Source organism: Ascidia mentula, chromosome 8, assembly GCF_947561715.1.
Source record: "Ascidia mentula chromosome 8, kaAscMent1.1, whole genome shotgun sequence".
Taxonomy (NCBI): Eukaryota; Metazoa; Chordata; class Ascidiacea; order Phlebobranchia; family Ascidiidae; genus Ascidia; species Ascidia mentula.
In genome coordinates, this window is record NC_138573.1 from 10,849,995 (window position 1) to 10,864,561 (window position 14,567).

Sequence of the window (14,567 nt, forward strand, 5' to 3'; positions counted from 1 at the left end):
AGGCACAACAGGCGTTTACTTAAAAATTGGTTTCTTTTGGATAAGAATCAAATTACAGGGATCAGCAAGAAATTCAAACCAAGAATCACATCAAACAAAATTTTTCGCAGCTGTATCAATCAAAAACATCGCGAATTAAAAAATCGTCTGGTTTTGCGATTTAGCATAAGCGGCATGCAAAAAAACTTCCCTAATTCAAACAATTCTGCTTAGCGTTGTGGTAATAGGTGCCAATATTGACCAATACGAAAAGAACGGAAATTCAATGCTCTACAACATGCAATTAACAAATTTGTAATTAAGATGGCGGATGACCTTCCCATCTCGCCCATTGAACACAAACCATTTTTCGCGAATCAGCATAATGGCGTAATGTCGGCATGCGAAAAACTTCCCTAATACAAATAATTCTGCTCAGCGTTGTGGTAACAGGTGCCAATACTGACCAATATCAAGAGAACAGAAATTTAATGTTCTACAACATGCAATTAACAAATTTGAAATTAAGATGGCGGATGACGTCCAAATCATTCATTAAACATGACCCGCTTTTCGCCATTTATTATAATGTCGGCATGCGAAAAACTTCCCTTATTCAAACAATTCTGCTCGGCGTTGTGGTAATAGGTGCCAATATTGACCAATATCAAGAGAACGAAAATTTAATGCTTTGCAACATGCAATTAGCAAATTTGAAACTAAGATGGCGGATGACGTCCAAATCGCCCATTAGACACGACCCGCTTTTCGCCATTTATTATAATGTAGGCATGCGAAAAACTTCCCTAATTCAAACATTTCTGCTCAGCGTTGTGGTAATAGGTGCCAATACTGAGCAATATCAAGAGAACGGAAATTTAATGTTCTACAGCATGCAATTAACAAATTTGAAACTAAGATGGCGGATGACGTCCAAATCGCCCATTGAACACGACCCGCTTTTCGCGAATCAGCATAATGGCGCAAAGTCGGCATGCGAAAAACCTCCCTAATGCAAACAATTCTGCTCAGCGTTGTGGTAATTGGTGCCAATATTGACCAATATGAAGAGAACGGAAGTTTAATCTGCTAAACTATCTGCGTCACAATCTGAAGGACTGATCACCCTGTTTCCTAAAAGTGGGAAAGATTTTCTATATCCCCAAAATTATCGACCGATACCTTTGGTAAACGTGGACTACAAGATCTCCTCAAAATTCGTCAACGCAAGAATACATGGTGTTGTATCGATGGAGCGACACGACTTCCAACCGCACCGATATATAGGGTCGAATATCCGGTTGCTGTTCGACATGATTGACAGGACCATTACCATGTTTCCACATATATGTAAATTTTCGACACCATATATTTTAGAATCGTTTGACATAGAACGTGGCGTCAGACAAGGTGACCCACTCTCCCCGTTTGCAAACGATACCATTGTTTTTACAAAAGGTTTGGACACTGATTTCTCAAAAATATTTTTAAATTTTATAGGACTTTGGTGAAATGACTGATTGCAAAGTGAACATGAAAAAGTTCTCTGCCTTTTTCGTATGCCCGAATCGCTATTTGAACCCTTTCAACAGACTGGACTTCATTGGGCTTCGGACTTATGGTGGTAATAGAAGGATCTGGAAATAATTGCATTGAACTTTCTCCTTTCCCTGAAAAAGCGAACATATAGTATTGTAGGCTACCTTTGGGCGACCCCCCAAAAATGCTTCTGAAATCAATCGAGCTTTATTTAAATTTATGTGGGCCTCATCATGGGAAAGAAATAAAAGCGTTACCATATCCTAAATTTTAGATGAGCGGAGTGGGTATGATAGCTAAGCATATGTTGCCTCTAAATGTAAAGCGCTGTTATCCAAACTTGGAACCGCAGGTAACAGAACCAATCTCCAAACACGATTAATGCACCAAAACAGATTTCAGGTACTATTAAATTCGTCGGTTGGTCCATAGCAAAATATTGAAAACACTCATTTCTTTGAGAACCTTACATTGTGTCAGAAGTATTGCGATATCAATTCTCAGCCAAAACCCGAACCACCATGCGCTCAGCCCCCCCATGGCTTGACAAAATTATAAAAATGCGCAAACCATTTTTTTAGAAAATTTTACCGAAGCGGGAGAAATTGCTCTTGTTGTCCTTTTGGTATATTCGTTACAAAGTTTGGTTTTGAGCCAAATACAAAAAAAAAAAAAAGTTTTTGAAGCTTGTAGCAAGTCTACATGAGGAGTGGGACGCAGTTCCTTCGCAAACAAAAATAGCCAACATACGTCTCAAAAAATATCTTACAACACTGTGGGTACACAATTAAAAGACCTTGTATACTTGGTTACAGAATGATAACACAAAACCACCCAAAGCACAAGGTTTAGGGGACTTCTTATTAGCGGATAGGTTACCCTGGAGGCTATTAATCTACGAAAAAAAGCTGCAATGGAGAGGAAATTAATAAGCTTTCAAATTAAACTGAACCCCATGGCTATTATCATGACCGACAAACAATTGAAGGAATTTAAGCTGGCGAAACTGGATCGTGCGTCTTTTGTCTAGGAAACGGTTTTAATTCTTACTATAGTCATGTTGTGATATTGTAAAACAATACTGAAAATTTATACTATTTTTGAATGTTTTTTAAACTGTGCACTTCGTTGTTGTCGATATGTAATGTACAGATGCAATACGCTAATAGGCGACCAACAATTACTCGTATTTCAATCGACAAGAACTACTTAATTTTGAACATCGGTGGTCAAAACAAAACAACAGAAAAACAATGTAATTTTTTTTTTGCGTCATTGTGTTTGTTTTTTGCCACTATCCCATGGGGATCATGTTCAATGGTCGATTTGGACGTCATCCGCCATCTTAATTTCAAATTTGTTAATTGCATGTTGTGGAGCATAAAATTTCCGTTCTCTTGATATTGGTCAATATTGGCACCTATTACCACAACGCCGAGCAGAACTGTTTGAATTAGAGAAGTTTTTCGCATGCCGCCAATTATGCTGAATCGCAAAACCTGGCGTTTTTTTTAATTCGCGATTTTTATGCAGCTGCAAAAAAATTTGTTTAATGTGATTCGAGGTTTAAACTGCTTGCTGATCCTTGTAATTTGATTCTATTCAAAAGAAACCAATTTTTTAAGTAAATGCTTGTTGTAACTTGGAAAATATGGTAAATTTATGGTGGTATACTAACTAAAACATGGAACGGAAACTCTTTTCGTCACGCATGAGTAGCACTTTACGCAAAATAAAAAATACGTTCATGAAATCATAAGATCATAGTATACTCCTATGGTAGTGCAACGACTCCTCTTTTCTTTGTTTCTTTTATTCTCTTGGAGAAACTCCGTCACGCATGATTTCCAGGAAATCAAATGCTACTTTTTGCATGCGAAGAGATAGGAAACGCGCAAACAATTTCGAATTACTTAAAACGTGGGTAGAGTTTTAAAACGAATTTTCAGTATGTTAAAATTAGTATAATAATGATTCGAATAGGTAAAAAAAATATTAAATAAATCATTTCCTTTTTTGAAATAACACATCGTTTTTCCGAAGAATTTTTTGAAGTCGTGTACAAAAGGAATTAAAAAGCGTAAGTTTGCCACTTTACATTTGTTTTTGTTGTTAAGTGTGCTTCAACATGCCTGTGCTAACGTAATCTAACTGTGACGTAATCATGACGTAATTTGTGAGTAGGCTACTGATATGGCTAAAACCGCTTTGTTTGTTGTAGAAGGACATTTCAAGGCAAAATAACGTAGTCTGCCATAAGTAGACTATATTTTGAAGTTATTCTGGGTCTTCAGACATTTACAAATGTGCTGCTAATCTATTTTTGCATATATCTAACATCTTGATGTAATACTTTAATAGGGTTTGATTATTTTTATGTGTTGGATATGTATCTGACGTCACATTTCTCGTATGTTATGTTGTGTATGTTATGTTGTGCCACGAACCCATTTCAACCCATACGGCGGGCAAGTTATTCAATCGTTGCACGGAAGAAAACTAAATATCCGGTTAATCATATTCCGTGACACTTCCAGCAACACAGCTGTCTTTTCAAATGAGTCATGGATTAATCCGAAACCAAACGACCCTGTATGCATTTATTATAAAAGGCCACACATCTTTGGGTAAAAAACAGAGAGTAATAATGCACATAGAGTCATTAAGAGTCATTCAGAGTTATTAAGTCAGTGATTAAGTCATACCTTTATGCATTCGAGTCTGGTTTTTCTAACAGTCTATAATTCAACTTGGGGTTTCAAACAGACATAAACTTTAGTACGCGTGGTTTGTACCGTTTTGTTGTAATACTCGTGCGATTGTTATTTATGTATTAAACTGACAGATTGACTTTGGGTTAGAGAGTAGCCTTTTTATCAGGAGTCAGATATACGGCAGTGTTAATATTTTGTGTAGACGTTTTGACGTCTTCGTCAGGACTTGTGTGATTCTGCCATACATGAACGGGCATTTAAACCTTCTGATCAATAATCTGCGCAAATTATAGAACTAACTGCAAATATGGGTAATTTTTTGTTTCTAAAAATTAACATTTGTACGAACCAAAGATTTTTAACCATGTCAAACAAGTTTTTCAGACATTTCTCGCTGTTCTCCAACAAAGACAAAGACCGGAACAAGCATTTCGAACAATAGTAATGTTACGGACAATTAAAGCTCCCCAGTACAAATAATTTTCCCGCCACTTAGTGATTTTGTTGTTGTCGACGCCTTGTGACGCAATAAGCACGTACAATCATACGATCCCCACGTTTTGGCCGGTGTAATTTTGAGGCTGGTGTAATGTTGAGGCTGCAGCCATGGTGTAATGAACCTGTATTTGTCTTAAAAATTCTTTTTGAATAGGTGTGGCAAGAAAATCTTTTAAGATCACGACTTAAGAAATGATTTCAAAACTGCTGGAATAAATGTGCATATTAAAACTTGGCCGACCTTATACTACCAGTTAGAGAACTGCAAGGTGGAATTAAGAATGGGCTTGAATTCTACATTATCTTAAAAGATTTTATTTGCCCTGGTGATATCCCAGTTACCATCACAAATTGAAGATCTATTCTGAAGACACAGGAGAAGTCCCGCCTACATCACAAGAGCCAACTTAAGCGACGTTGTGCTTTAAAATCAAGAAGGTTGGATCTTGAGCTCGACCTCTCTAAAGCCCAGGACGATGTGGAATTGGCTGAATTTGCTGCGGACACAGTAAGTGAATTCGACTCATGCGAATCTACGCAAGGATGGGACCTCACCCCAGTTACGAAGCCGAAGCCCATACAACTGTTTGAACACGCCAAAACTCCTGAACCACACAAACTGGGCAAAACATCCACGAAGGAAATCGACTTTTTGGGTCAACCAAACTCCAGAGTACATGAACATGATTTGACACCATCTGATAGGCCGTCATTTGTGGACAGTAGTAAAATGATGAATGTGAACTCGACAGACAAGCCACTTGCGACATGCAAGTTACAGGCTCCAGTCGAGCCTTCCAGTGTCCTCCCAGCGAAGACAGAAGGGTTTGGTCCAGCGGTTGCCACCAGCGCAGATGCCACTGGGGCCGGCACATTTGAGACGAGTCCTCTCAACCGAGCGTTGGGACCTCATAAAATACGTCCACAGGCGACTACCTCAGATTTGTACGTATTTGCTGAAACCGTGAAGCAAGGTTTTAACTTACCCAAACTAACGTCAGAGAAATATGACGGGGATCCTCTTAATTATCACAAGTTCATGAACGATTTTGATAGACAGATAAACAAGGCTCATCTATCTGACGCCGAGAAGTTGGGATACCTCTGTGAATTTTGCGTTGAAGACGCCCTGACTAACATTTTGGAATGCAAAAGCATGCCTCCCGAATTAGGATACAGGGAGGCATTGGATATACTCCACAGGAGACATGGGAGATTAGACCTTGTTGCTAGAGCACATATGGATAGATTGACCTGTCGGCCGCCACTTAAAGACAACGACTTCAGAGGTTTGCGTTCTTTTCGAGCACAGGCTTCTGAGAGTTATGAGCTGTTCAGTCAGTGGAACTGTCAGTACACACTTGATTTGCCACAAAACATTAAGGCCGTTGTACAACGTTTGCCACAAAACGCGATCAGACGATTTATCACAAAGTCATCCGAACTCCGTTTGCGAAATCGGCATGTGACTTTTCAAACCTTGTTGGATCTTCTTGAGCTGTTGGCAGAGGATAGTCTTTCGCCTATGATGAGGTTTGTTTCCGTCGACGAACATAAGTCAAAGGGTCAAGCGAGCATGAAAGGAAAGCCGCCGGAGCTGGTTGCAGATACTTACTCAACGGTAACCAAAACGGTGTCTCAGCGGAGACCTTTGTGAATCACGACTCCCTCCGACCCACTCAAACCTGCCCCGATTGCGAAGCCTTTCATTTCTTGTGGAAATGCGAGGCCTTTAAGAAACGGTCGCTTAAAGAACGCCACGCATTGGTACGTCGTAACAAGCTGTGTTACAATTGCTTTCGTCCCGACCATTTCGCGTCCGAGTGCACATTGAATCAGGTGTGTCGAGTAGAGGATTGTGGAAAAAGGCACCACACACTGCTACATTGGACACATCCTACTGGTCCATCGGGTCAACGCACGATTTCACTGGTGGAAGGTCATGGGGCCGGCGTGTCAGGAACGTCTGCTGCCACGCTACGAGCCAGCTCTGTGCGTCTGAAAGTGGTGCCAGTGACTGTATTTGGTACGAATTCAGAGCCTTGCCTTACCCATGCATTTCTAGATGACGGATCGGATACTTCACTTTGCTCTGAGGTCTTAGCAAAAAGGCTGGGATTGCGTGGTGTGGTGGACAACTTAACGATAACCACCGTGAATGGATCGCAGACATTGCGCAGTAGTAAAGTTTCGCTAACAGTACAGGGCTTAAAGGAGAACGAACGATTTTTTATGGAAAATGTCATGGTCGTGCCCAAGTTGCCGAACTTACAGGGTAGCATCCCTACAGTAAAAGATGTTAAGCGGTATCAGCACATCCGCGACCTTGAATTTCCTGTAATTGACTGTCCAGACATTGGCTTGCTTGTTGCAGCCGATGTGTATGAGGCGCACGAACAACGCGATGTTGTGCGTGGCACACGAGGCGACCCCGTTGCTATACGCACTGGGTTAGGTTGGTGCTTGTTTGGCCCAAGAAAAGAACATCGCAGCCAAAAAGCCTGTGTCAACTTCATGCATTCAGACACAAAACTACATCGCCAGTTGGATCAACTATACAGTAATGAGTTTCAGGAAAAAGCCCATCAGGGCCAGGGACTTTCACTTGATGACAAACGCGCTATTTCAATTATGGAGGATAGTGTCATCAAAGTGGATGGACATTACCAGATTGGGTTACCTTGGAAGTCGTCCGAACCGAAGCTGCCATACAATAGAATTTTGGCAGAGCGACGCTTGCTACATCTGAAGCGGCGTTTTGAGAAAGATACCCAGTTTTTTGAGAAGTACAAAGAAAAAATGGAGGATTACTTAAAACAAGGGTTTGCGCGGAGAATACCCACGGACTGTTTGCCATGTACAGAGCAAACATGGTACATACCACACCATGCAACGGGTGGCAAATTTCGAATTGTTTTTGACTGTGCTGCTTCCCACAAGGGATCCTCTTTGAACGACAAGCTGTTGCAAGGGCCAGACCTTACCAATAGTCTTGTGGGTGTGCTGCTACGTTTTCGCCAGGAGGTTGTTGCCTTTGCGGCCGACATCAAGGGCATGTTTCATCAGGTGAAGGTTGTTCCAAAGGACTGTGATTCGCTACGATTTCAATGGTGTCCCGATAGCGATTTAAAACGTCCCCCTGTGGACTACCAAATGCTTGTGCATTTGTTTGGTGCCACCTCTTCGCCGAGTTCTGCAAGCTTTGCGCTAAGAAAAGCAGCGTTGGATAAGAAGGACTTGTTTTCGGCACCTGTTGTTGAGACTGTTTTAAAGAACTTTTATGTAGACGACTGTCTTAAGTCAGTGCCAACAGTTGACCTGGCCACTGAGCTTATCAAAGATGTAAGTGCCATTTTGCGCGAGGGAGGATTTCATCTAACGAAATTTCTCAGCAACTCATCTGTTGTGCTTGAATCTGTAGACAAGGACGACCGCTCAAGAGCGGTGTTGAACTTGGATTTATCGTACTTGCCGATGGAAAGAGCGCTGGGTGTTCAGTAGGACATGGCCAACGACTGTTTTGGAATTCGTGTGAATATAAAGGAAAAACCATATACACGCCGTGGTATGTTGTCAATGATCAGTCAGGTCTATGACCCGCTTCACTGCTTTGGTGATGCCTGCGAGGCCGGGTATGGCGCCGTTTGTTATCTACGTTTTGAGGACTCAAGCGGGAATATACACTGCTCATTGGTGGTAGGAAAATCACGAGTGACCCCTCTGAAGCCAGTCACGATACCTCGGCTGGAATTAGTGGCCGCAGTAACTGCTGTCAGATTGGGGACAATGGTGATTTGAATTGGACTATGACGTAGACAATGTGTGGTTTTGGTCTGATTCCACCACGGTGTTGCACTACATTCACAATTCTTCACGCTGCTTTCAGACCTTTGTTGCGAATCGACTCGCTGTTATTCCACTGATCTCTATAAACACTAGATAGCGCAACTCCGCTCAAAATTGAGGCAATTTGATTGGCGCAGCCGCCATCTTGGAAGGTCCAACTTTCTGGTTTGCTGGCATTGGTGTGCGGTCAATTTGAAGGGGTAAATGACATTGTGGTTGTTTAACATGAAAATAATAGGGTGAAAAATTAACAACACTGCGTTGTTCATGCGTCAAGTACTCGTTGCATATAAAATTGTTTGCAAACGTGAATTTATATCCGCAAAGCTGTGGGCTGCACTGCGGTGCAATGCCGGTACCGGCTAGAACAAGTTATTGTTTGTATGTAAGGGAGTAGCTAATAGTAGTTAAAATTACATCAGTATACAGGAAAATAAACTTTGGAGACCATTTGGGATTGATCCAATTCCTATTGAACAACCCGAATACTGCCAAGTGTAGAGGACAGAAGTTACAACAAACAAGGTAAAGTTTGTTAGCCCTGACAGAACCACAACAACTGTAAGGAATTCTTTTTAAAACCTAATTAATACCTCTACTGGCACTGTGCCAAAAGACAATTTATGATTTGTAAGTAATCGCCTTATTTTTGAATTTTACTTGGCTGTAGATTAGTTCTATTGCAAAAGAATAGCAACAAGAATAGTTGTTTTTCTTCTGAAAAGATAATGTGTTTCACAACTTGCATCTTACACCTCTGACTAAACTACTGTTTTTGGTTCTCTTCAGTGAGTTCAAATATATTAATTTGTACTCACAAATATATATTTAATTTATAACAACAACAATAAACAACAAATTAGTGACAATTTACAGATATACATACGGAAATGTTAATGGGTTAACACAGATACGTTACAATAACAACCAATATTAATATATCATTGATGGCTAAAAAGAATAAGTTTACTTAATTTCTTTCTAATTTTAACAGATGCTACTTCGGATGACATGGTATTTGCAAGATGGTGCAGCCTAATTTTGCTGTAGCATTTTGATACAGTTTTTATCAAAATGAATTTGTGGTTATCAAAAACTGAGCAGTCAAAAACATGATTGTCCAATTCTTGAAAAACTGCAGTACAACCTAAACTACCCAACACAGCATTGGCTATGGTAAGGTTTATGTTTGAACATTGTGGTAGTTTCCCATTGGTTGAAATCAGCAACCTTTGGAAATGCTGTTCTGTTTCTTGGCACACTTTAATAACACTAGGAGTGGGTTTGAACAGTCCTCCTCTATCCTTCATTGCTAGGAAATTGCTTTTAGTTGGTACTTTTGTAGATCCAAGTGATTTGCTGCAGATTAGACATTTTATAATTTTATTCACCATCTTTGAAACATAGCCAGCAATGTAAGATATTGCAGCCTTTTTGAATTCTGACAAGTTTGATATGTTTGGGGTGTCGCTATAGTCATGATCAATCGCAGCTGGCTGCCTCTCTTTCAAATCGTACTTTCTGATAGTAGCCGCTTCTGAAATTGTGACTTCTTCTTGTTGAACGAGACATGTGTCACTCATGAAATGTAGAATATTTGTTGCCCACTCGCAGAGCAGACTTATATCCTTTTGCTAAAGGATTGCGGGAGTTTAGGACATCAAATAGGTGGTCAAATATCCTTAGAAATTGCACTGTTGCTTCACAGCCTTTAAATTGTGGAAGATGCAAATTACTGCAACAATATTCCAAGGCATCTGCTACACTAGAACTAAGACACTGTGCAGCAAGATTCACTTTCATTTTTTGTTGTTTCCACTTAATATGTGCAGCCTTAAGTCGATTTCCCAACCTTAAACCCTGTTCGCTTTGCAACTTTTCTAATTCTACAATGTAGTTCCAGCTCACTTTTTTTCCATTAACATCCACCAAAATTCCCCAATCTGACAAAGTATTTCTGACAAGCTTTAGCATGTGACAGACATCGAGAAAAACATATATTTTTTCGTTTTCGTTGCATGGATTAGTAAAGCATGGGGTAATTGATGTTGGATCTAGGCAAGCCCCTAATTCATTGAGCATTGCCAGGTGACATGATGGGCCATCACAAGTTAAAGACACTATCTTTGCCCCTGTCTGCGCAATTCTTTGAATGCAAACCTTCACTATGTTTGCCCTCTCAATAGCATCTAACCCGTCGATAAAAAAATATGCACACGGGAGTTTCCATGCGTCATTAATGCAGACAACCATTAACACCAAAGCTTCTTTTGCGTATGGCAGTGAATCGTCATCATCTATGCCATTACCTAAATCCACAAAACCTCGAAACTTTTTTCCATCCCATGTCACATGTTTTTTAATTGCCATCTCATCCAACATAAGAGAACATACTATTTTCCTATCACTTTCTAAAGATCTCTTCACCTTTTGCTCAATGGCAACAAACGCCACTTCTGTGAACCCTGGTTCAGCAGGAACTTTGGCATACCACCTCCTTATTTGTGACTGATGTGGTAAAGCTAATTTAAAAGTTTTTCGGACAAATTCATATGCTTTTGCGGAGTAGAATTGTAGGGTGAGGGCAAATGATTTTATCGCAGGTGAATATTGTAAACCTTTTCCGGACTTTTTATCTGTCAATTTAGCTCTTCTTAAAATTTCAAAAGGAACGCCCGAAAAACTGCTTTTCAGCATCTCTTCGCAATGAGAAGATATCATGTTTTTTTCTTTTAGTGATGTTATTAATGCTTTTAGAGTTGTTACTTGCCCTTTCAGTCGCTTTTCTCTTTGCTTCACCTGTTTTACGCGTTTTGATAATTTCTTCAATTTTGCGACGCTTTCTTTTTTAATCTTTCCTGGTGAATCGTGGATACAATAAGTATGATCTCCAAAGTTATTAATTTGTAATTTCTTTGGTGAACGTTTTGTTAACTCCGTCCGTTCATCTTCCACTTGCTTTTTAATTACCGTGCTGAAGTTTTTTTTCAATAAAGCTCGTCTTTCCTTAGCTTTCTACAATACAATTGTAAATAATTGCAATAAAAGGTTCGTGTAAATAAAAGGATTTGGTTTAAAACTTTCTTGCAAGCTTTATCATATTAGTTAGTCACGTATTTTGATTTCGTAAAGATGACGACAATGTATATAACACCAGTGCGGACATTCTTTTCGATTAGCTGGAGGTAAATTTTATTCCCAGTCGCTTCATTAACGTTACGCGCTTGTGTTAAGTCCACTGGAATGCAAGACGTAAGTTCTTATAGACGTTTTAAGTGGCAAATACATAGGCCTAAAACAATTAATGCCAACCCACACACCAAAATACAATAGGATTCTGTTTTCAATTCAACTATTCTGGAGTAAGTTATTATTTTATATTGACGATTCCCAGATTTATATGGGGCCTGTTGTGGAGCGTCCCCTCTTGTGAGACCTGGCATCAAGGTGGCCACAGTAGGGACATTCAAGAATCAGTACACTGGGATACATTGTTTTATTGTTCGCTTTGTACCTTGGCTTTTTTCCAAAGTTCTTTTCCAAAAAAACTCTTTATTTCATTTATTTGAATTAACCGAGTTCTATACTGTATTATTACTTTTTTTAGATGTTTTGGAAAGCATTTGAATCGTGTTGGGACGGCATTTTCTTTTAATCTGATAATCTGGCCCGTACGATCGATGTGGTCTTCCAAAAAGTGGTCAGAACATAAAAGAGAAAACTTGGTTGGCACCCAGTCTTCACGGTGCATTTTCTGGGTCCATACTCTTCTTCGTTTTTCGTTTGACGAAAATCTGTTTAGAATAAAAAAAATAAATTTGGCTTAGGCTTGCAACAGTTTAAGTAAATATGGCACAGTTTTTAGTACTTGTGAAACGTTCTTGGAAACTGCCTTTTCTTGACTGTTTCTTCATCATCGCTTCCGTCGCTATTGCTCCTCTCTCCTTTTTTTAATTTTCTTTTGTTGCATCCGAACGCACAGCATTGTGCACCAATTTTACCACTCATTTGTCTTGCTCTTTCCTGCTTACTCCTCATTACTAAAAAATGGATAATAACCGTTTAGTTCAATGAATTTTTTTTTATCACCCCAAAAACTTATTTTTACAATGCCTACCGCACAGCAAGTTGGACCTTCCAAGATGGCGGCCGTGTCTTTCAATTTGCCTCAAAAACCATTGATACGTCACAGTGAGATGCGCAATCCAGTGTTTATAGAGATCAGTGTGTTATTCACGAGCACTCGAAACCGTCGCAGTGGCGACATGTGGGAAGTAAGGATAATCCCGCCGACATTGCTTCGCGCGGGTTGATGCCCAGCGAATTTGAAAATGCCAGAACGTGGTTTAGGGGCCCAGAATTCCTGTGGAAAGGTCGGAAATTTTGGCCGAATCAACCGCATGTCCTTCCCGTGCCGGATGCAGATCTCGAATTAAAAGCACACACTGTTTGTGCTGTGAATGTAACCGTTAACCAAATGCCTTTACAAAGCCTGTTGCAACGTTTCTCCTTGTGGGTTACCTTGCAAAATCAGTTGCTTGGTTAACCCGCTTCTGGAATTGCCTGCTGTGGAAATACGGACGAAGGGAAGCTGCAGTTTTCACTGAAACCCCGAAATTTTGTTCGGTTGGTCTAACAGTTCAAGAGTTGGATCTGGCCACAAAAAATATCCTGCAATTGGTGCAACGAGAAGCTTTTCCTGCTGATCTAGCGAATCTGGTGAACTGTAAAAGTTTTGAAGAAGGAATTAAACACCATTGTGCAACGAGCTACACGTCGTCGCTGTGCAAGCTCTACCCTTTTGTCGTCAACGGAATAATTCATGTTGGAGGAAGGTTACGTAAATCAGACTTGGATTTCCAACAGAAACATCAGGTAATTCTACCCCATCGCCACCATGTAACGGATTTAATCATAGATTACTATCACCGCTCCGAAGGACATAGCGGAACTCTACATGTGCTCGCGTCAGTGCGCGAGAAGTATTGGGTAGTTAAGGGACATTCAGCTGTACGGCGCGTCGTGCGTCAGTGTACGAGCTGCAAGCTGCGGCACGCCAAGACAGGGTCGCAAATCATGGGTGCCTTACCAAAAAAACGGATTACCCCAGGAAATCCGCCATTTACTAACGTGGGGGTTGACTACATGGGGCCTTTTCTGGTAAAGGTGGGAAGGAGCCAAGTAAAACGTTATGGTTGTGTTTTCACTTGTACGTGCACGAGGGCTGTACATATAGAGGTCGCTCACTCGCTTGACACTTCCTCGTTCATTAACACTTTCCGAAGGTTTTCCAGTCGAAGAGGTTCGCCTTCTGACGTGTTCTTTGTAGGGGCGGACCGTGAGCTTGGTAATGGTATTGCCAAATGGAATCAGAATCACATACACAATCATCTGAGCCAGCAAAGAACCAATTGGCATTTCAATCCTCCGCTTGCAAGTCACCAGTGTGGAGTATGGGAGCGTGTCATTCGTTCCATACGCCGCGTTCTTCAAGCGATTGCGGGCAATACTTCGTTGTCCGACGAGTCTTTGTGTACCTTTCTTGCAGAAGTTGAACGAATACTGAATAACCGACCAATCGCCGCCGTTGGGGACGATGTTCGGGACCTGCGTGCTCTCACTCCCAACATGTTGTTACTTGGTAAGATGGACTGTTCGCTGCCCCCAGACGAATTTGCGACGACCGACGGCTACCGGAAATCATGGCGTACAGTCCAGTGGTTGGCCGACATGTTTTGGAAGAGATGGTTACGGGACTACCTTCCAACGTTGCAACTGCGCCACAAATGGGTCCGACACTCCGCAAACTTTGGAGTAGGCGACCTGGTTTTGGTCGTGGACGAGATGAACCCCCGGGGCGCTTGGCCAAAGGGCCTTATTGAAGAGGTGTACCCTGACGGTGAAGGAGCTGTCAGACGTGTTCGCGTACGCACTGCAAGAGCTGTTTACACGCGAGATGTTCGCAAGCTGTGCCTACTCGAGGCCGCTTGA

General features: G+C 41.0%; 2 protein-coding genes across 2 annotated transcripts; both read left to right on the plus strand.

The window, feature by feature from the left end:
• Nucleotides 1-4,539: 4,539 nt before the first annotated feature.
• Nucleotides 4,540-8,231, plus strand: LOC145911932 (uncharacterized). The gene is made up of 4 exons (XM_082999364.1): nt 4,540-4,543; nt 4,885-4,889; nt 5,101-6,351; nt 6,570-8,231. Exons 1-4 carry the CDS (start codon nt 4,540-4,542, stop codon nt 8,229-8,231), a joined length of 2,922 nt encoding a protein of 973 aa, XP_082855490.1.
• Nucleotides 8,232-12,685: 4,454 nt separating this feature from the next.
• Nucleotides 12,686-14,567, plus strand: LOC145911933 (uncharacterized). The gene is made up of 2 exons (XM_082999365.1): nt 12,686-12,850; nt 13,068-14,567. The coding sequence occupies exons 1-2, from the start codon at nt 12,686-12,688 to the stop codon at nt 14,565-14,567; spliced, it is 1,665 nt and encodes a 554-aa protein (XP_082855491.1).